This window comes from Mastigoproctus giganteus, chromosome 7 (genome assembly GCF_048544385.1).
Source record: "Mastigoproctus giganteus isolate SK-2022 chromosome 7, ASM4854438v1, whole genome shotgun sequence".
NCBI lineage: Eukaryota > Metazoa > Arthropoda > Arachnida > Uropygi > Thelyphonidae > Mastigoproctus > Mastigoproctus giganteus.
In genome coordinates, this window is record NC_143581.1 from 195,355,549 (window position 1) to 195,380,022 (window position 24,474).

The 24,474-nt window shown below is 37.2% G+C and overlaps 1 protein-coding gene across 2 annotated transcripts in view; it reads left to right on the forward strand.

Annotated features, from left to right (window-relative positions):
• Positions 1-1,907: 1,907 nt before the first annotated feature.
• The window catches only part of LOC150083517 (uncharacterized), a 106,726-nt gene continuing 84,159 nt past the window's right edge, over positions 1,908-24,474 (forward strand). For both annotated transcript variants that reach the window (XM_090378053.1, XM_090378054.1), the window contains exons 1-2: positions 1,908-2,572; positions 19,775-19,861. In XM_090378053.1, the coding sequence (XP_090234179.1) occupies positions 2,065-2,572; positions 19,775-19,861 (595 nt within the window). In that variant the 5' untranslated portion in view covers positions 1,908-2,064. The remainder of the gene's footprint in view (positions 2,573-19,774; positions 19,862-24,474) is intronic.

The window sequence follows — 24,474 nt, forward strand, 5'->3', positions numbered from 1 at the left end:
GGCCGGATAGCATGGAGGCACTTGCCCATAAAGTCTCAGAAAGTCGGCTGCGACTGAACGGATGAAAACAACAACAACATACGATCAAGTTACAGACTTCTCCTATATCCAAATCCAGGTCCGAAGATGAATTTCAATAAAACTTAAAGCTAGACCATTTATTTAGTTATTGGGACTGTTTTGGTCCCAATAACTAAACCAAAATCTTCAATTTGCTCAATTTGAGTTTTTCATACCAATAAACTAATTAAATACTTCACGTGGTAAAGTGTCTTTTAATAAACTTTCTTATTTGGAAGTGCTTTGCCATCAGGGCCGGATTTTCCATTAGGCACTGGGCACAGTGCCTAGGGCCTACGAAGGAAGGGAAAACTAAAAAAAAACAAACGCTTCATTCTTTTCACTGTGACTAATGAAAAATGGGCTTAGAAAGCATGTGTGCAATCGACTTTAGGAGCTTCAATACACATATGCTATCTAGCGACTGTTCTCGAAATTAGAAGAATCTAAGTGATGGTCGCTCCATCATATTTGAAGTGATTTATCATTTATTATAGTTGAAACTTGAGTCACGTTAATTCACGTGATTTGCAGTCAAAGAATGAAAATAGAAGAAACATTTAACCCCCTCCTTCTTTTAGCACATTTCGGAATAAAAGTGCCTAGGGCCTACGAACACCAAAATCCAGCCCTGTTTGCCATAAATAAAATTGCTATAATTATTGTTGTTATAATCAGTTACCCTTCTGCTTGATCAACAATCTTCTGTTCCAAAAAAATTAAATAGTGGCAGAATGAAAAACATATCACACATTCAAAAATATACTCTCAAAAATATCAGCAGGCTCATAGGATCAAAAACCCAGGAAAATGTTGTGATATTATTATAAAATTAAATCCAAGGGATTACTAATTAGTTACTAATTAAGAAAATAATCGTACATTAAAAATGAAATAAAACTCAAGTTTTTTTGTAATTATGAAACTAAATATTTTCCGACCGTATGAATCTGGGAATTTTCCATGACTAAAAATTTAACTTCACTACTCATCTGAACTACCTGTCCAAAAAACTCACAAGAGCCATTTGGCTGGCAAAAAAAAAACCCTTCAACATATACACTCTGCCCTTATTATAACACAATTCATTTCCAAAATAATCAAGCGAAAAATTCTCTGTTTTACTTTCTTCAAGTCCATTTAATAGTCCATTTAATAGCACGGTCCTAATAGCCCAAAACAGAGCTCTCCTGTCACAAGCGGCTAAACTCATACTAACGAATCTACACAGAACTAAATATAACCACAATGTTACATCATTCCTCTCCTTTAATCCTGACTTTACAGTCTAGATATCTAGGGGAACACCTACCCACTCATCAGATAACTCCGGTATTTAATGTTTTTCTTGAATTGCAGTTGTCATGCATTAGCTGATCTCGATAATTTAGTGATAGCCAAGTCCTGCAGTTGTGTGCACTTTATGTCAACTACATGTGTAATATTATTTTGCCTTTCCTATTAATTGTACTCTATTCTAATTCTATGTGTCTTTACGCTTTACTGTACGCCCCTATAGCCCCTGTTGCATTAGTTGTCCCGGGGCAAGCTCAGCATTGTCAGCATGTTTATTATACTGTATTGATGGCACAACTCCAGACGGCCACGCTGGACTGACACTTTGTCCAGGATGCTTCTTGGACAAACCTGCAACCACTGGCTTGTCTGGAGCTGTTGTCTCTATGCATTGTAGAAACGAGTGACCGAGAGCTAATAAACGGAATTTATTATTCAGTAATCACCAAAATAGATTATTACAGTATTTTTAAAATTGTAATGACGAAAACTATGAGTATGAAGGTGTTACAGTAGCGCCCTCTTCAAACATCATACAGAAAGTGGTTGTATATATGAATTTGGCTTAAAGATACGCTTGCGCGATATGGGTAATTTGCACGATGAGTACTGAAATTTTCGATGATTTGGCATTCACTGTAATCGTCGTCATTTGTTGTGTGTAATTTTTTCCTTGACCATTTATTGAAAATATCGGTCAATCAAAAAATGGCATCCGTAGGTCAGTGTAGTTACTTAATTGCCGCTGTGTTCGGTTCCATAAGTTGTCTGCTTCGGATATATTGCTTGCCTCTTCCTGAAGTTAATTTAAGCGATAAGTGTGTTTTACCTCCTGGTTTAACTTTGCCCAAGTCAGAATTTATTTACCATGACACTACTACGGGTAATTATAAAAATAACTCAGCTTTGTGCCAGAGTTCTGGAACGAAGAATGAACTGTGCACGGCTGTTCTTTCCGGGTTTAATTATATTTGTAAGATTGGAGAAGAAGGGAAAAATATCTTTATTAAAGATGATGGAATGCCGACAGAAATGGATATTTGTGATACTTTCAGAAAATTGGAGAATCGTACAAAAGAATTCATTTTTAAGTTGGCCGACCCTGTCACACAAGATCTTTTGAGGTCTTCATATTTATGTTCCGTCTTATGCACCAAAAATTTTAAATCAGTATGCCAATTAGATTTGTGGATATATCAAGTCAGAGAAGCTTATGGTAAGCGTTTTATGGCTAATCAATTCTGCTTATCTAATTTCTACATATATAATAGTGAAGTAGGTCAACTTATGTGTACCCAGGGAACTACTGATATGATCAGGGATCATAATAATGCATATAATGCGTATACAGTTAATAGAATTGGATGACACTGCCGTCAACATAATTAAGCCTGCTGATCACTGTTGTCCATTTAAAAAAACTTCTTTTAACATTGAGCCAATACTAATATTTATATACATGCCTTTTTGTAAATATTGAAATGTTTTTTCCATATAAAGAGAAATCAAGAGTTGACACATGCAGATTATGATTATTGATTTCTTGAATAATTGTATAAATTGCGTTTGTCTTATTTGTACTGTTTCGGTATATTTTAATCATTCTAAATTAAGCATGTTGGCAGTCTAATTTTTTCACAGCTTCCCTAAGTCCAGGATTATCAATTAAATTTTACAATAGTTTAGAACACAGAGATTACAATTTGGTGTTGTATTCATGCATATCTGTGTAGGCTAAATCCTTATTTTTCATGCCACTGTGCTAAAATATTGATTTGACCCAGGAAACAATTTATTTGTATACCTGGAAAGTCTGCTTTTCAGTGACACATCCACAAGTAGCTGTTTTGGCTGGAAAATATTTTTCATATTGAAACTAGAAATAACATTAGTTATAGTTGATCAGGTGGCTTTAATACAAACCCCAGATGTGTAAATTTAGAATTGAAAATAATTGGGCAATATTGAAAGGAATGACATGGGGGGGGGAAACCAGGAAAAATTATGTATAGAAGAATTATGTAAATTATATATTGTCAGTGAAAGAACCATAAGAACAGTGGTCACAGAAGTTTGCAAGGGACTTGTATTGAAGGATTGTGCTTTGGTGATTTAAGGCCCTATTACCAAAGCAGTAAATTATGCAATGTGATAGAGAAGTTTGAGGAGATGAGTAATTTACCTATAATTATTAAGTTAAATGTTTGCAGGGGAGGAAGATACACCAAGGTGACTGGAATTGCTCATCATACAGGAAATAAAATAATTAAACTGGTAAGCTAAATAATTAAATTAAATCACACTCTCTGCATATAAAAAAGATGACTGAACACTAAACTATAAAATTATATTTAAATAAAGGTTAGGTTAATTTAAATCCTTCATGGTTTTGATTTTAATTAAGAACAGCTGATATTTTCTGTGGATCTAATGCCAGAACTCCTCATGGCACGGTGATTGGAATCGCATTTAGTAGAATGGGTGTTACTTGGAGTGGAACATAATCAGATGTTTTATTTATATAGTTCTAGCAAGATACACCCAACTTCTGTTATCTCAACAGCTCTGGAACTAGGGTGATGACATCATTCAATTTCAAACCTTGGTTGTTAATGGTACAAAGGAACTGAAACTGATTATTTTATGATATGGGTAAGGTTGCTTGGACTGTTGAGGCCTATGGAAAGGACATTCTTGTGGCTTGCTGTTCTGCTGTTCATTCTTTCTGTTCTGTTCATTCAGGGAACAGTGGGTTGCACACAAACAAAGGTTGTCAGGTGGATCTTCATAATGTTTTTACCTGTTTTTCCTTACAGCAAGTCAAAAATCTTAATTAAATCCTAATTAGTTTAAGTGGGATATTATTATCTGCTCACAAAGGAACTGGATGCCCAAAATAATTTTGATATCATATACTTGGATTTCAGAAAAGCTTTTGATATGGTTACGTATAAAAGACTGCTGTACAAATTGGAGTAGTTTGGCATAAAGGACGTTGCTGCTCTGTATAAAGGGATTGAGTAGAAGAAAGGTTAAGTGGAAGAAGACAGAGTGGTAATCAATAAGCACTGCTCTTCGTGAACTAAAGTTATTAGTTGAGTCCTCTAGGGTTTGGCCCTTAGTTGAGTCCTCCAGTTTTGGGCCCTTGTTGTTTTCTATATTTATCAGTGATATTGGTGAAGGCATATGAGGCCTAATTTCCAAGTTTGCAAATGATACAGAGGTTGGTGGTTAACTAACGATAGTATGCTACACTAGCGTAGCTACCGTTTTTCAGGCCTGGAGGCAAAGAACATGTTCGGGCACTTACTTAATTGATGAAAATTGCAAAAACAGGAGACAGCCAAAGACGCCGGACCCCTAAAGGGCTCGGGCCCGGAGGCAATTGCCTTGCCTGCCTACATGGTAGCTATGCCACTGGTGTGCTATTGCAACAGAATCTAGAAAAGTAAGGCAGAAGGGCTGAGAAATGGCAACTGAAGTTACCATTTTTCAGAGTTGCCCCAGAGTAACATACCAACTATGTGGTATTCCACTAAGGGTAGTAGTGGAAAATGAAAAAGACCTGGGGGTAATTGTGAAGTCGGATATGAAGTACTCTGAGCAGTGCAGAGGCTGCAGAACAGCTCATGGTGTTTTTTCAGTGATACACAGGAATTTTGTTAGCAGGGATAAGGAGGTGATTATTCCATTGTATAAGGTGATCTGATTGAGGTGTTTAAGACTTTGAATGGATTGAACAATTGCAACGATCCTTCCTCTGGTTCAGACTACACACGAGAGGGTATAAATTCAAATTAGCATCAGAATTAGTAGAGGCATATGATGCAAGAAAGCAAGCTTATGCAGCATCAGCCAAAAAAAAAAAAAAAAAACCACTTCCATTTTACCCCCCCCCCCCCATTTGTTCGAAATACCTGTCTAGCTGAGCCTTAAATTTATTTAGGCTATCAACTTCCACCACAAGGGATGGAAGTCTGTTCCACCAACCAACCACCCGCTGGCTAAAGGCAAATTTCCGCACATCTATCCTATATGTCTTTCCTCAATCTGAATTTGTGACCTCTCAGGTGATTATTCTGAGCAAGAGGAAGAATCCCCGCCATTGAGCATGCTCAAACCATTCAAGGCTTTATACACCTCTATCAGGTCACCTCGCTGGTGCCTAGTCTCCAGACACTGTAATTTGAAAAACTTAAGCCTTTCTTCGTAAGAGCAACCCTTTGTTCCATTCACTAATTTTGTTGCCCTTCTCTGTACTCGTTGCAGTAGCTCTACATCCTTCTTGAAATGAGGCCTCCAGACCTGTATACAGTATTCAAGGTGTGGCCTGACCATTGCCACACCTTGAATACTGTATACACAAGGGAATAATCACCTCCTTATCCCTGCTAGAAAAATTCCTGTATATCATTGACAAGACACCATGAGCTACTCTTGCAGCCCATCTGCACACTGCTCAGAGAACTTATGTGCCTGCACAATTACTCCCAGGTCCTTTTCATTCTCTGCCACTGTCAGTGTAGTACCACAGAGTTGATACGTTGTTCTGGGGTTGCTGTTTTCCATATGTAGTACTTTACATTTGTCAATGTTAAACTTCATTTGCCACCTCTCAGCCCATCTGCTCAACCTTTTCAGATCCTGTTGCAAATTGAGGAAAGATGGGTTTGCAAAATGGATGTGTGGAAGTTTGCCTTTAGCCAGCGAGTGGTTGATTGCTGGGATAAACTTCTCTATCTGTTATGGAAGTCGACGCTTAAATAAAATCAAAGGACAACTACTAGACAAACTATTGGACAGAATGTATAGGTGAAATAGGAAGGTTTTTTTTTTTTTTATTGTTTTCTTGCATCGTTTGTCACTACTAATGCTAAAAAAACTGTAAACTAACTAAGCTATCACATTTCTAGAGATGTGATGCACCACAAAAGAGACCACAGCATTAGGGATGCCATCTGCCATAAACCAGCAGACATGGGAAGCCCTTGATTTCAGTTGCAGTCACTCTCTCTATACTAAGTTGGGTATTATCAAGAGTGTTACCCTGTGGACCTACCGAATAATGACATCAGCTCAGAATTAGATTTCATCAAATGTACCTTAAAACAAAATGATTACCCTACTTCTCATCTGGTTGACAAAAAAAAATCAGGGATATCATATAATAGTTTTAAGCCTCTCATCCCATGCAATTTCTTCTAGCCTCACTAACTGGCTATCTGTTCCTTATATTTCCAGACTAGCATAATCTAACATCTCAGTGTATTTCACCAGTGGGTAAAAAATAAAAAATTACTTCCCTCTGTCCCTTCCTTCCCCCACCCATCAAGGGAAAATGCAAATTTGCATAAACAGGGTAATTGTACATGAAAGCAATTCGTTTCTTTCAAAAGTGCACAAAACACACCAGGTTATGGTGTATTAATGTTTTAATTTGTTTACCCTTTAATTCTATCATAAACAAATGCTTGTGATTACCAAACTTATTAATTATTCATTTGCTGAAATGTGCAATTTACTTCAACAACTGACTATCAACAGCATGTATTAGCCACTTTTAATTGTTTATCAGGATTAAAGAACAGACTGGAGTGAAATTGTTAAGCATAATGTCTGAATGTCATGGGCTCAGCTATAACCTCAAGGTGTTCTCCACAAATCACTTTCAGAATATATGAGCATAAAGAGTTTTAATTATATGCTGTTCTCCTGCCAGCTATTTAATTAATTGCAGTCTTAACCATGTTTAATCCAGATATTCTACACTGTCTTTTCCCTGAATATGCATAGACCGTTTTGTCTAGTTCTGCATTCAGAGATACACAGCCTTACCCACAAGTTGCGACCATCAAGCATTTATGAAAAACAGCCTGACAGCCCTTCTACACTGCAGCTACAAGAAACACTACAAGTACACTGACCTTCTATGCTACAAGAGCAGCCAAGAGGAAGAGGATACCCTACCTATTATTTCAGATGGTCAGTTTTGATTCCTTTTTACTAGTGAAAATCATTCTGCCATTATGAATCATTGTGTCTGAGTAATTCTGGTAGTAGGTCCAGAGAAAATATCAGTTCCTAGCATTTTAAAATTATGTGAATTATTTTAACCTTTCTGTTTAAATATAAATTTTTAATTTAAAGTCTTAAGTTGTTCTTTTTGCATGTAACCAGTTTCTGAGGCTGTTGTTGATGAGATTATTGTTGTGATGATTGAGACTGCATTACACAATTTATATTTGTCTCCTGTTACTCATTTTTTATCCAGTTGCATTTGTTTGCTAGTGGTAGAGAAGTTGAGCACGAACCCTTTCGTGGTCATTTGTTTTCAAGTGCTGTGACACATATTACACTGACACTCGTATAAACTGCTTGTGGTGTAGTAGCACACTCCAAGTGATTCTGAGAAGCCTTTGGATTTTTTCCTTCAGTTCCTAGCTAGGCTGGTAACTGTCCTTGAACATTCTATAGATTGACAAGGCACACCTTCAGCTAAACAGTAATGTCAACGCTCAGAATTGTCAGATATGAGGAATTTCACGTCAACATGTCATTGACAAATTTTCCACATTACTGTGATGTGGTTACCACTATGTTTTTTATAGGCTCCTTCTTTGAAGTGGTTCAGCCACATGGTTTTCTATGTTGACTTCTACATAATACTGTGAATTTCTCACTTGTGTTATTTCCAAATTTCAAGTTAGAGGCTACTTGGGTACATGATTTTTATGCAGGATGGAATACCATATTTATTGCTTGCCCACTGATAATAGTAGGTTTCTTGCACATTTTCCAAAAACTTAAATAATTTCTAGTCTGTTCCCCACTGCTTAGCCATCTCAGTCATCCAACCTCAATCTGTGCAAATGTTTGTTGTAAGGTTATTTGAAAGACTAATTCTAGTACATATTGAAACACTGGCATACATAAAAGGCAACATAAAAATGCATATGGAAACATTTGGAATGAAATATTACATGCAACAGTTGAGAGTGTAGTTCTTTGGTTCCAGCATGTTGTTGAGATCCGCAGACATTGTATTGAACAGTTTGATCATTATGATATCTGCTATGGGCACTGTTTGCAATCTGAATAAACTGTTGCACTCCTACAGTGTATAGTATATTTTCCCTGTTGGCACTTTACAAAATTAATTTTACTTTTCTGTTTATACATATTTTATGTAGTATTGCTTTATGTAGGTGGTTAATATTAGTTTGTTTCTCAGTTCTTTTCTCCAAGACTAATTTATAATAGTCTGCAGCAGTGTTAGTAAGAATCATCCATGCTATGAAAAGTCATCCCACAAGCTTCTGTAACATGTAAGGTAGGTGCCCCAGTCCCACGAGATATGCACCTAGGAGTTTTGTTTTGGAAGTGGGAAGGGGAATAACTGGAATATAGAAAAAAAATAGAGAAAATTGATTACTCTTCCCCTTAGTCTCTTTGTAGGCGGGACTGAAGCCAACAGTCACATTCATTCTTTGAGTGCTAGGCATTCCTAGCACCCACTGAATGTGATGACTTGTAATATGATAGTGATCAGACATTGAAAGGAGTATGAAAATAATGCTCACCAAAATGGCGCATAATAGTCTTAGATGCTAATGCACCAATAAAATCATAATCAAAGCTCACCAAAATGATCGAATGATTGCTCACATTATTTCTCACTAGCCTGAACTGGAAACTCAGCATTTGCATTGATAAATAAGAGAAGCAAGGCCTGGCCTTACGGTTACAGGAGAATCTTGTAAATACAATATAAAGCACATATCATTCTCATGATAAAGGCTAAGAAATTATATTTCTTGTAATACTATAACTAATTTAAAACTTTTTGAATGTAACTGTATAGTGGTGTATGAGGTGCAGCAGTAAAGTTCCCGGGCTGGGGCTTTTGCAGTTATGTTTGATGAATTTGAAAATAAACAGAAGTGGTATGTTGTAGATCAAACGTCCTCCAACAGATTGCCCAGTAGGCTGACAGGTTACAATTAACAACCAGTTTTGTTAGTAGTGTTAATATCCTGTGCTATGATTTTGCAGTGGAGCAGTGAATGAATATCAAATTTTGCTTTAAACTGGAAAAATATGCAACAGAAATGTATGAAATGTTAAAAATTGTTACATGGTGACAAAATGTTTTGAGTGATATAAGCGGTTAAAAGATGGACGTGAGGATCTTCACGATCACCCAAGAAGTGGGCATCTGTTAGCCTCTTGAAATGAGTTGCACAAGTTTGGGAAATTGTGGCAAGAGATCATCATTTGCCCTTAGAATGATGGCTGCTGTGTTGGATATAAATAAGGAGACGATTTGTCAAATTCTGCATGAAGATTAAAGGAAACGGAAGATCTGTGCAAAATTTGTCTCACAGATGAGCAGATGCAACGAAGAGTGTCATCATATGAAGGCATCATCCAGACTTGTCAAGACAATCCTAATTTTCTGAACTGTGTTGTCACTGGAGATGAGTTAGATGTTTTGGTATGATCCAGAGATTATTATTATTAGCCATATGGTGCAAGGAAGCCTGAGGCTTATGCTGCACCAGCCAAAAAAAAAAAAAAAAAAAATTCTGCATTACCCTGAGAGAGAGGGTTGGGGGGAGAGAGAAAAGTAGAAGGGAATCACCAAGAAAGAGAAGAATGATGATATCCAGCTGAGGACCCTGGGTTTGCCAAGCCCATACTCACCAGATATGAGTGCCAGAACATGCAGTGGACTTCAAAATCATCACAATGTCCAAAAAAGTTTTGTTTACAGAAGTTCAGGATCAAGATAATGCCGATCATGTTTTTCAACGATTAGTTTGTGATTCACAAGGAATTTGTATCCGAAGGGGAGAGAGTGCTGCATTCTATGTATAGGTACTTCTTCAAAGATTATTGAAGTGCATTTTGCAAGTGAGACTACAATTTTGAAAGAAAGACAGCTGGTTCTTGATGCATGACAATGCCCCCACCATTCTACAATTGTTATGAAGACATCTGACAAAACATGGTATTGTACAGATCAACCATCCACCCTACTCTGACATCTGAGTATGGGCTTGGCACACCCAGGATCCTGAGCTGGATACATCATTCTTCTCTTTCTTGATGATTCCCTTCTGACTCTTGTTCTCTCTCTCTCTCTCTCTCTCTCTCTCTCTCTCTCTCTCTCTCTCTCTCACTCTCTCTCTCACTCAGGGTAATTCAGAAATTTTTTTTTTTTGGCTGGTGCAGCATAAACCTCAGGCTTCCTTGCACCATATAGCTAATAATAAATCTAGCACCAGCAGACTTCTTCCTTTTCCCAAGGTGAACTCGTACTGTCCTCGATACAGCGAATACATGCGGAGATAGGAGAAATCCCAGGTGCTGTCTGATACAAATATACCTTATACCTGAGTGTAGTACCACCCAGTTGATATGTTACTCTGGGGTTACTGCTACCCATATGTAGCACTTTACATTTGTCGATCTTAAACTTCAGTTGCCACCTCTTGGCCCATCTACTCAACTTTTCTAGATCTGGTTACAGTAGTGTACTGTCATTAGTGTAATTAACAACCCTACCAACCTTTGTATCATCTGAAAATTTGGACATTAAGCCTGATATACCTTCATCGATATCATTGATAAATACAGAAAACAATGGACCCAACACTGAATGCTGGGGCACTCCACTAATAACATTAGTCAATGAAGAGCAATGTCCATTGATTACCACTCTGTGTCTTCTCCCACTCAACCATCCCTTTATCCATAGCAGCAATTTGCCCCCAATGTCATACTGCTCCAATTGTATAGTAGTCTTCAATGTGCAACAGTATCAAAAGCTTTCCAAAAATTCAAGTATATGATATCAAAATTGTTTTTTGCATCCAGTTCCTCTGTGACTACATCATATCATAATATCCAGTCAAATTGGTGAGACAAGACTTCCCTTTAACAAACCCATATTGTGTCTGAACTGTAACTTCAGTCTTGTCTAGATGATCCTGCAGTGCTTCTTTAACCAGTGTGTCCATTAATTTCCCTGGAACAGAAGTTAAACTAACAGGTCTGTAATTACTTGTATCACCTTTTGATCCTCCTTTGTGAATTGCGGTTATATTTGCCCATCTACAGTCCAAGGGGACCAATCTGATTCATCCCCTTCCTTCTAGAGTTTATGCAAGTAAAGAACTCTTTGCTGTTTTTCTTTGCATCCTTTTACCAAAGATTTTCTGTTTCTTAACTAACAGCATAACCCCCCCCTCCAATCCTTCCTGTACCCATTGTACTTCCCAAATTCCAGTTCTGCATTCCTTATCTCTGTGTGACACCACGTCTCTGATATTCCAAGAATATCTGCCTTTGATGTTTTGACCAGCACCTCAAATTCATCAGATTTATTTACAAAACTCTTAGCATCGGTGCACACATGCAAGTATACATGCACCTGTTCTTATTCTTAGCTGCCCTAACACAGCCCATGTATTTACTGGTTCTGCGATGACTGCCATTCAGCCACATTCGCCATAGTCAACCATTCTAATCAGTCATGTTTACTCCAGAAGAAAAGGCATGTTGTGTTTTGTTGCTAGCCAAGTAGAAATCAATTATTACTGTGCAACGTATGTTTTTTAGATGTGAATTTAATAAAGATCCTTCACATGAGAATAATATCAGAAGATGGTTTCGTCAATTTGAAGACACAGATAGTGTTTTAAAATAGAAAAGCACAGGAAGACCAAGTACATCAGATAAAGTTGTGGAAAGAATTACACAATCTTGCATTCACAGCCCAGCAAAGTCAGTTAGTCAATGCATGACGTGTTACATAAACGACTTAGACTGCACAGTAAAATCTAATTTTTGCATCAGATTCAGTCTGACAAACCACAGCATGTTGAATATGCAAATTTTCTGTTAAATCGTATTGATGATGAACCAAATTTCTTAAACACAATCATGTTTGTCAGTGAAGCTATGTTTAATGTCAGTAGATGCCTCCATCATCATAACTGCCGGATATGGGGAGCAGAAAATCCTTGTGTGGTTAAAGAACATATTTGTGATAGCCCAAGGGGGAATGTTTGGTGTGGATTAATGTGTGATCGTATCTTCAGGCCATATTTCTTTGTGGAGAACACAATTAATGGAGAAATTTACCTGGACATGCTAGAAAATTTTATTTTCCCTCAATTAAAAGAAAGTGGCCTCTCAAACATGGGGCACCACCACACTTCTCAGCAATTGTTATGTATGTTCTTAATGTAAAATTTCCTGGAGGGTGGATTGGCACCTAGGAGCCCTGAATTGCCACCTCTTCATTTTTTTCTTTTGGGGCTATGCAAATAATTATGTTTACATGTGGAGCATTTGTGACTTGGACCAGTTGAAACAAAGAATCCAAGAAGCTGCTGATCAGGTACCAAGATATATGCTGCAGTGTGTATGGAATGAAGTAGAATATAGATTAGATATATGTAGAGCAACAAATGTTGTGTAACAAGTTTGTAACAAGCCTAGTAGAAATTTACTAAGCTTGTTACAAATTATGTGATATACTGTTTAAAATTAAATTTCATTTCTTTAATATCTTTATCAGTTTCCCAATTAATGGCTATTGAAACCCCACTATTCTTTTTCGGACACCCTCTATATTGTGCAAAAAGGAAAGGTGGAATAGGACCGGAATTGTTGAAGCCAAACAAAAAAGGTGCCTGTGGTGAATGGGCTCTATCCAATTATATTAAGTTAGGCAGCAAAGGAGGTGAGTAAACCCTTAGTCATAATTATGAGCATATCTGTGGATTCACTAGGGGTCCCTGTGGACTTGAGATGTGAGAATGTATCCCCAATTCACAAAGGAGGATCAAAGGGTGACACAAGTAATTACAGACCAGTTGGCATAATATCTGTTCCCGCAAAAATAATGGAGTTGTTGGTTAAAGTAATAATGCAGACCATTTAGACAAGAATGCAGTTAAACTGCAGTCCCTGGGTTCATTTCTGGGCCCATTGGTATTTTCAGTTTTTATTTCTGATATTGAAGGTATATCAAGCTTAATGTTTAAGTTTGCAGATGATACAAAGGTTGTCCGGGTGGTTAACAAGAATAATTAAGGTAAGCTACTGCAACAAGATCTAGAAAAATTAGGTCGATAGGCTGAGAAATGGTAGTTGAAGTTTAACATTGACAAATGCAAGGTACTGGATATGGTTAGCAGTTATCCCAGATTAACCTACCAACTGTATGGTACTATACTCAGTGTAGCAGAAAATGAAAAAAAAAACTGGGGGTAATTGTGCAGTCAGATATGAAGTTCTCTGAGCAGTGTAGACAGGCTGCCAGGACAGCTTGTGTTTCTGTCAGTGATATACAGGAATTTTGCCAATAGTGGCATAGCCACGGCCATTGTACAATGCCATGGCTAGGCCACATCTTGAGTACTGCATACAGGTCTGGAGGCCTCAATTTCGGAAGAATGTAGATCACCTGGAATGGGTACAGAGAAGGGCAGTGCGATTGGTGAAAGGAACAAAAGGGTGCTCTTACCAAGAAAGGCTTCAGTTCTGCAAATTGCAGCATCTGGAGATTAGGTCCATGCTTGGAGATCTGATTGAGGTGTTTAAGGCTTTGAATGGGTTGAGTAAGCTAAATGTTGATGCCGTTCTTTCTCTTGCTGAGACTGCAGACATGAGTGGGCATAAATTCAAATTGAGGAAGAAGGATGGTGCATGATAGGTGTGCAGAAATTTGCCTTTAGCCAGTAGTGGTTGATTGTCGGAATAAACTCCCATCAGCTATGGAAGTGGGTAGTTTGAATAAATTAAAGGAAGAACTAAACAAATTCTTGGAGGGGATGGGTGGATGAAGTTTTTTTTTTTTTTTTGTTGTTGATGCTCTATAAGCTTGCTTTCTTGTATTGTTTGCCACTGCTAATACTAATACTAATAACAGTAAATTTTAAACGGGAAGCATTCAGGGAAGTAATCATAGCAGCTACTGGGGTTTTCATACCAGCTATGAATACTGTTAAGACTAAATAGATATCAGATGAACTAATGAGACTTTTGGCAGAGAAGAAAAATGCATGGGATGATTATAAATTAACAGGTGACACAGAAGCCTGTAGATATAAACTATTCTGCAATCAAGTCACAGAGGAGTTTAGGCAAGCTAAGGCAGATTATGAGAAGTCTGGCAAAGAATGCAAAGAAAAACAGCAAAGACTTCTTTACATATGTTAACAGTGAACAAAGTGATTGAATCATGTTGTTTCACTCAATATCGATGGCTTAACTGTTGATGATGCTGCTCAGGTTGCTGACAAAGTGAATAGGTATTTTGCATATACATCCACACATGAGGAATTCTTTAGGGAAGGTGATGCTAAAAGTTTATCGCATTCTAACAGTGAACTAAATGATTTTGTGATAACTGAAAGCAAAGTGGAAGAGAAATTATTGAAGCTAAACATAAAAGTGCCCCCATATTGGTGGGATCTATTCAATTATATTAAGGGAGACAGCAAAGGAGGTAAGCCCCTTAGCCATAATTATGAGAGCAACTTGGGATTCAGCAGAGGACTCTATGGACTGGAGATGTTCAACTGAATCACCAATTCACAGAAGGTGACATGAGTTAGCTTAACTTCTGTTCCAGGGAAAATAATGGAGTCTGTTTAAAGAAATAATATAGTACCATCTAGACAATAATGTAATTATACAACAGTGAAGTGCATGGATATGTTAAGAAGCGATTTTGTTTGACCAATCGAATTGAATACTGTGATGCAGTAACAAAGGGATGCAAAAAAATAAGTTTGAAATCATATACAGTCAACTTGGTTATAACGAGCACAGAAATAACGAGATTATGGCTATAACAAGCAAAAAGCCAAAATGATTTTAATTTACGTGAATTCCCATACAATTGCTCACTGTTATAATGAGCATACTACATGGATATACTATACAAATTTTGATAATTATGCAAACATTCTTAATTGCTCGGGTAGTCGAAAAAACCCAATTCTTGGAATAGACAAAAATGAAAATAGCAACTTAGCTTTTATGACCACCTGCATTGGATTAGTGGCCGGTTTATGATCTTGTCCTTTCAGGGACAGGGACTATACAATAGTGAGTTGGCGTTCTGCTTGTCACATTACTCTGTTTACAGATTGTCTTTTATTCACTGAACCATAAATTTATTTTTGGACTTCTAAGAATGTTGGAAATGGGACTTCTAAGAACTTTGTATGCAGATCACTTTACTGTCATTTTAAAGTAAAATCAGAAACGAACCCTTCCATCGGAAATATGTCTACTAACGAAAGAAAGTCTCTTGATTCGTGAAAAAATCAAAATTATTCGTGAGTTAGAATGTGGTGCAAAAAATGTTGAAGTGTGTAAAGAGTTTTCTTTATTCTCTTCAACAGTATCGATGTTGTGGAAGAATAAACACGTTTACATATCGGCACTGAAAAAGAACATAACCAAAAAAAAAAAAAAAAAAAAAATTTAGAAAGTGCAAAGTTACAAACATTGACAAAGCATTAAGGTAAAGAAAGCCAACATGAGAACCACGGCAAACTTCGGGAAACTTACCGGGCAAATTTGTTTCCCGTTACCACAGTTTCTCCTTGCATTCTCAGTAAATAGACTGCATGTTATCACTAGTGGCAGTATAAGTTGATAATGATGTATTGATTAGTTTTTTCTTGTTATTAAAAGCAGATTATTGGAGTTCATGACTGTTTTTGCTGCTGAAATTTACTTACAGTATATCCTCCAGACTGCCTCAGTCTTAGGGTGTTTATTCCCCCTTTCCCACTGTTTTAAAATAGGAAAATTATTTCTGCTGCTACTACCAATAATATGCACCTTCTGTAGAAGTTGTTTGCTTATTTTAAAACAGCAGGAAGGGGGGATAAACACCCTAAGACTGAAGCAGTCTGGAGGATGTACTCGTTTGTCCTGTAGATTTCCCCAAGTTTGCCGTGATTTTTGTGTTGGCTTTCTTTACCTTAGCTGGCATTGCTTCAATGGTTCCCTACACAAAGAAGTGCTGGACTTTTAATAGACGGTCTGATTTTGAAGGCTCAAGCGAAAAAATTTACTGAATAATTTGGATGCAATGATTTTGTGTGTAACAACAGTTGGCTGGATCGATTTAAAAACTGAATACAAGCATATTAATACAAATAATATGTAGGTATATACTAATATTATTTTTTTCTCTAATATTTCTTTTGTTTTTGGAATCTATCTTTTTATCAAGTTCTTTATAACTCATCACTGATATAGTGAGTAATGGTTATAACGAGGAAATTTTGTCGGTCCTTTGATGTGCATTATAACCAAGTTCAACTGTACTTGGATTTCAGGAAAGATTTTGATACTGTTCCATATAAGACTGCTGTATAAATTGGAGTAGTGTGACTTCAAGTCACTGCTATTGATAAAGGGATGGTTGAGTGTGAGAAGATAGTGGTCATTAATGGACACTACTTTTCATGGACTGGTGTTATTAGTGTAGTCCTTCAGGGTTCAGTGCTGAGTCCATTGTTGTTTTTAATATTTATTAATGATATTGATGAAGGTATATCAGGCTTAATGTCTAAGTTTGGAGATGACACAAAGGTTGGCAGGATGATTAATAACTAATCAAGGTAAGCTACTGCAGCAATATCTAGAAAAATTGTGCTATGGTCTGAGAAATGGCAGTTTGGAGTTTAACATGGACAGATGCAAAGTACTGTATATGGGTAGCAGTAACCCTAGAGTAATGTACCAACTGTGTGGCACTCCAATCAGAGTAGAGGAAAATGAAAAGGACCTGGGGATAATTGTGCAGCTAGATATGAATTTCTCTGACCAGTGGTGCCTCCGTAGCCAGGTTGGCAGGAGCAGCAATGCGTACCACACGCTTCTTGATTAGACCAGGGTTCGAGCCCGTGACCACCAATGGAGGATGTGGAAAGGTCAGGGAATGACCACTGCATATCCCGGAGCAATATTTTTATTAGTTGCTAATGCTCCTAAAAACCAAATAACAAACAACAAACAAACTCTGACCAGTGCAAACAGGATGCTAGCACAACTCGTGATTTTAGTATTAGTAATGGCAAATGATGCAAGAAAGTAAGCTTATACAGTATCGACAAAAAAAAAAAAAAAAAAATTTCTATTTCACTCAGTTTTATGGAGCAACTGGATCAAGGATTTATTTATAACCTAAAGAGAGCATATAAAGCCTGCCTGATAAGATACTTGATCCTCAATATAGGAGAAAACAATTTCAACCAAAATGGGATGTCTTGGGTGATATTCATAATGTTATTTTTTGGGGGATGGTGTGGCATCAAGTATAATAATCATTGGCTTTAGAAAGAGTGGCTTTAGTAAGAATATCATTGAAAAACATGGTCCAACAAATGAATGATATGGTGGGATGTGACTTTAAAGGTGCTTATGGTTTTATTGGCTAATTTAGGGAGTTTTTTTTTTGTGGCTGATAATTAGAAGGGCTACTGACCCAACAAAAGGAAGTCTTTTTTCACCAGTGATGAAAATGATAGTTAAAATAATGTCTGTGCTGTACTTAAGAACATATATAACTTAAACCATATAAATGAAATTGGATTGTTTCTTTAAATTGATTTATTAAGAGGTTAATTGGTTTTTGTTTCATTTAATATTAAACTGTCTTCTGTTTTTACTGCTTTATATGATACTAATTATATATTTTCATTTTTCTAATATTCTTCCTTTTTTCGTGATTTCCCTTATAAATAGGATAAAATTTACGTAAAATATCTTTCTTGTTATTGTTAGACAAAGTTTAAGTTACCATTAATAGATTTGTATCATAGAAAATGGGAAGTTTGACATTTTTGGGAGCCATTACAAAACCTGAATATTTAGGTCCCTTAAACTTTATATTAATGAGATTGTACTGTAGTTGGCTAGCATAGTGTTCTGCACCCGCTTGTTGAGCTGTGTGCTTCTCAGGAGGTCAGTTGTGTTTGTTCCAAACTGTGTTTGCACCAGTAAAATTATTTATTATTGTAATTACAGTGCATAATTTAATGAAATATTACATAAATTAATGAGATATAGGTGAGAAAAGAAAGTTGTTGTTTCTAAGTTGGATACTCATTAAATTGATGAAGGGAAATCTTTAAAACAAAATTGTTCTTGAATTTGGTGTAGGTGAAAAAACTGTAAAAGATCGTAAAAAAAAAAAAAAAAAAAATATATACTGTATTTATAAAACCAAACACATCATTCTGCTGCTCAAAAAATTTACAGAAGATTTAGGGTAATTTATTAACAGTGAAAAATTGATTGGAGAACAACTCTACAATGTGCATGAAACTAATATAAGATTTTACCCACAAAAATTATGGGCGCCTCCGTAGCCAGGTGGGAAGGAGCAGCAGTGCGTAGCACACGCTTCTTGATTAGACCGGGGTTCGAGCCCGTCACCACCAAATACGGAGGATGCGGAAAGGTCAGGGAATGACCACCGCATATCCCGGAGCAATATGGCCTTAGTTGCTAATGCTCCTAAAAAAAAAAACCAAAATAACAAAAATTATAGGGGGGGGGGGGAATTTGGAGCTTGCAGCACCAGGTATACAAACAAACAAAAAAAAACAATCCAAAAAAGAGAATTGCTGACTGCGGCAATACATCCAGAACTAACAAATTGCCACTTTTCTGTTGTTGGTAAATAAACTAATCCTGGATCTCTTAATAAATTGTTCATCCTTACCAGTTTATTATCTTTCACACAAATCAATATGGATGGATTCTGCATTATTCAGAGAATGTTATTTTTTATTTTTTTTTTATGAATTTGTACCTTCATAAAGAAATTGAAAAAAAAATAAACTTACCTGAAAGGGCTGCTCTTTTTCTGGAAAATGCTCCCTCAGATCCCAATTATGCAGAACTTAAAGGGACATAAAGACCATGCTTTTACCACTAAATGTAACACCTTTGATCCATCCTATGGGGTGCCTCCATAGCCAGGTGGGAAGGAGCAGCAGTGTGTAGCACACGCTTCTTGATTAGACCGGTGTTTGAGCCCGTCACCACCAAATACGGAGGATGCAGAAAGGTCAGGGAATGACCACCGCATATTCCCAGAGCAATATGGCCTTAGTTGCTAATGCTCCAAAAAAAAAAAACAAATAACCATCCTATGGATCAAGGATGCTGCATTTTAGAGCCTACCCTTGGAACCTGGAGGACTTTATCAGGATTCACTTTGCTCCAATAACCAGAAGGTAAACACATGTAGTTTATTCTCGCCAGCAGAAATAAGTTATAATGGTTTATCAATCATATCATTTTAACATTTAATCAATTTGGTTTAATGACTAAATTTTATTAATTTTTTTTCCCCCTTGTAATCGAGAAGAACAAGAGAATGATCCAAATGCTGTTACTATCGGTACTATCATTCCTAGTGGTAAAGATGGTGAAGAACAAAAGCAGAGATTGTCAAGTGAGAGTTTTACTAATAAATTTTCATTCATTAGTCTTTATTTTATAATATTTCTCAATAAATATATTTTAGAGGAAAGTTTGTGATGTTCAGAAAGTAGCTATGAAGGGAATTTAACAATTAAGAAAAATCATGTACATTTAATATCTTTTTGCAAAAAAATTAAGTTTATAACATGAAACTGATCTCCAAACAACCACTACAAGAGTTCAGTGACTGCACTGATGATACTAGTGATAAAGAAGAAAAATACATGGGATGCGTAAGATTATCAGGAGCACAGAAACTTACTGTAAGTATAAACTAGTATATGATCAAGTGACAGAGGGGAGGTTAGGCAAGCAAAGGCAGATGATGAGAAGTTTCTGACTAAGAATGCAAAGAAAAGTAGCCAAGGCTTCTCTGCTTATGTTAAAATCACAAGAAAAGGGTGGAATCACATTTGTCCACTAAATATGGATGGTTCTGTTCAGGTTGCTGACAAACTGAATAAATATTGGAAATTTTGCATCTACATTCACACATGCAGAAGTTAAGGATGCAGAAGTGTATCAAATCCTAATAGGGGTCCGAGTGATTTTTCTGATAACTGAGTGGAAGAGAAATTGTTAAAAGCATAAAAGTAAATAATGCATTCAAAGCTGATGGGATCTCTCCAATTATATTAAAAGAAGTAACAAAAGAGGTAAACAAATCTTTTGCCAAAATTATGAGTATGTGGACATGTGTATATGTAAAGGGTGGCTCCCAGAACATCAGTTCATCCCCTCCTTGTATCTCTGTGAAGAATAGTAGCACTATAAAAGGGCCAGAAACGTGATTGGTGTAGGTTTGTGTTGTTTGTTATTTGGTTTTTTAGGAGCATTAGCACTAAGGCCATATTGCTCTGGGAATATGCGGTGGTCATTCCCTGACCTTTCTGCATCCTCCGTATTTGTTGGTGATGGGCTTGAACCCCAGTCTAATCAATAAGTGTGTGCTACGCATTGCTGCTCCTTCCCACCTGGCTACGAAGGCGCCTATAGGTTTGTGTGTGTTCTGTTGTTCTATTCTGGCCACTTGGCTATCCAGAAGCATCAGTCACCTGGACAGATGTTTCTGGGTACTCGTCAACACCACAGGAAGGTTGGCCAGTCCATGTAAAGCATGTACTGTCTCAAAAGAGACTCTGACCCACCTGGTGTTGCCAGAAGGTAGATCAGGATCCTCTGGAAATCCATTCCATGGGGGGGGGGAGGAAATACCACCCATGATGCTGGATATGGAAAAGAAATAAATAAAATAATAAATGAAGTAGAAGAAAATAAAATAAAATATGTATAATAAAAATAAGATAAAAAAATAAAAGAAAAGAAAGAAGGTATTGGTGCTGCTAAAATAAAAAAATAATAAATAAATAAATAAAAGAAAGTAGTGGTGCTACTAAAAAAAAAATAAATAAAACTTTTAAAAAAATAATAAAAAAATGAAAGAAAGTGGTGCTGCTAAAAAAAATAAAGGAAAAAAAGCGATTAATTATTTTGTCTGCAGGCCTAATCCAGAGGAAAAATTACACTTCTTGAGGATTTCACTTTACATATTCAACAATTATTAAAAGTGATCTAACCAGCTATGCATCAACAGGACCATTGTGCTGTATCCTGTTGAGATCTGTCGCCACTGAATGCCTTTGCAGGTATACACCTTGAGTGAAAGCCTGAAGAATCAGATATGACTTTGAGCTTTGAAGCAGAGACAATTCCTGTCCTGGTTGAAAATTAGTAAGTGCATGAAGAGGAAGTCTGAGATCATCATACAGGGAGCAATGAAAGATGTGATCCTAACTTTCAGAAATTTTGAAATGGTTCAATGAACCAGTCTTTGGCGAAGGTAAAGAAAGCCTGCACGAGAACGACGAGAAACGTCGGATAACTTACGCGGAAAATTAGTTTGCCGATACGGCACTCTAGCGCAGCTCACTCGGTAAACAGACGGTAGGTGTTAACGGTCTGGAGCAAAGTCGAGAACGATATACTGATTGACAGGTAGGCGTGGCAAACGACGTGCTGATTGGTGCGCGAACACAACACACGATAACATCGGTTTTAGTATCACTGTAGCAGCACTAATGGTAACTTGTCCTAATCGTACATGCCCTAACATTTACTGTAACGGTGAAAAAAGATCAGGTTACCTCGACTTGAATCCCATGGGAGCTTGAACCCCTCCCGAAGTGGAGGGGGTAACCTAACCTTTTTTCTTTAGAATCAGTCATATTTAGAAATACATTCATAAAAAAATAAATTTTTTTATGACCGTATTTTTATTTTCTTGTTCAATAATATGCCCTAATGGTGAAAATAGGTCAGGTTACCTCCACTTGAATCCCATGGGAGCTTGAACCTCTCCCGAAATGGAGGGGGTAACCTAACCTTTTTTCTTTAGAATCATGAGTGGACTAGCACATAAATTGTTTATTAATAAATCATTTCATTGTTTGCCACGCCTACCTGTCAATCAGTATATCGTTCTCGACTTTGCTCCAGTCCGATAACACCTACCGTCTGTTTACCGAGTGAGCAGCGCTAGAGTGCCGTATCGGCAAACTAATTTACCGCGTAAGTTATCCGACGTTTGTCGTCGTTCTCGTGCAGGCTTTCTTTACCCAAGCCCAGTCTTTCAGAAAAGACTGGTTCATTGATCCATGGCCTACCAACAAGTAAGACTTGAATATATCCATGCAGAACCACAATCGAAGAAGTTTATCCAGGAGAAATGAAACTTGTGGTATAAATTTTTTTTGTTGTTGCACCAATGGGAGCTGTATCCCATCGAGACTGCCAGATATTAACTAACTAGTTCCACAATCTCCTTCTTTCTCATTTAGAATCATCTTGAAGGTTGATGGTTATTCCCAGAAATTCAGTTTCAATCTGGTTTTTCAGTTTGTATAAAAATCCTCTATAAGCGACCTGCAAGTCTAAAGGTAATGTTCCAGCCAGTACCTGCAGAGCTTGCCTCGAGACTGTCCTGATTGCCTTAACTATACATCGCAAGATGGTTTTCTGCAAAGAGGCGAGTTTAGATTTGAAGTGATTGAGCCATGCCCTTTGAAACCATGTACCAGCAGCATATGTGACCAGAGGGAGGAAAACTGCATTGTAATAGATCCTTAAAAGTTTTCTAGAGAGACCCCATTCAACACAGGACACGGCACCATTAATCTATGTATGTTTGTCAAGTGAGGAATAAAATTGAGACTGGAATCAATTACCACTCCCTAGAACCTTGTTCTCTTTAACTATGGGGAGACGAATATTGTTGATCTTGACCAACGGAGGACGAGAGATATCCAACTTTGAGCCAAGAATCATCATCTTTGTTTTTTTACAAGCTGATTTTAAGCTTATTGGTAAGTCCAATCGTAGAGATCCAGAGAACAAAATTTGCAGTAGTTTCAAGACTGGCCCTAGGGTTACCATTGAATAAAATGGTGAGATCGTCTGTGTACTCTATTATTTTTATGCTGTCGAAAGATCGGGAGATCTACCACTGCTATGAGTATCCTTGGATTCAGTAAAGGTCCTTATAGATTGGAGATATGCAAAGGGATCAAAAGGTGAAGTGATTACAAGTATCAAAATAAATGGCTGCAAAAAATAATTGTGATATCTTATACTTAGATTTCAAAAAACCTTTTGATGCTGTTACATCTGTTATACAAGTTAGAACAGTGTAGCATTAGGGGCAACGCTATGGATAAAGCGATAGTTGAGTGGCTGAAAACACACACACACACACACACACACAGAGAGAGAGAGAGAGAGAGAGAGAGAGAGAGAGAGAGAGAGAGAGAGAGAGAGAGAGAGAGAGAGAGAGAGAGAGAGAGAGAGAGAGAGAGAGAGAGAGAGAGAGAGAGAGAGAGAGAGAGAGTTTTTAATGGACGTGTGCTGTTCTTGAATTAATTAACAGTGGAGTTTCTTGGGGTTCAGTGCTGAGCCCCTTACTACTTTCAGTATTTATTAATGATATTGATGAAGGCATATCAAGCTGAATGTGTAAGTTTGCACATGATACAAAGTTCAGCCGGGTGGTTAATGACAAGAGTCAGAATATGATACTGCAACAAAATCTGGAAAAATTAGGTAGATGGTCTGAGAAGTGGCAGTTTAAGTTTAATGTGGACAAGTGCAAGCCACTGCTAGCTTGGGGGCCATTCACAGACAAATAGATTAACAGTAGCTACAGGCAGAGGTAGGTTTGATTTTTGCACTGCTTCTATTGGAATCAGCAGCAGCAGTCCAGAAAGCCAGTTGCTGGGGATTTCAGGAACTGCTGGGAGTCATGAAACAAGTAAATACATGAGCTGTGTTAGAGTAACTAAGAGTAAGAACAAATGCTAGGAGTATAGTAAATAAATTTGATGAGTTTGAAGTGCTGGTTAAGATATCCAAGGCAGATATTGTTGGGATATCAGAGACATGGTGTCACTCAGATATAAGAGATGTAGAATTGGGATTTGGGGAGTACAATGTGTACAGAAAGGATAGACAGGACAGGAAGGGAGGAGGGGTTATGCTGTTAGTTAAGAAACACATAAAATCTAAGGAAGTGCATCCAGTTAATGTTGGTGG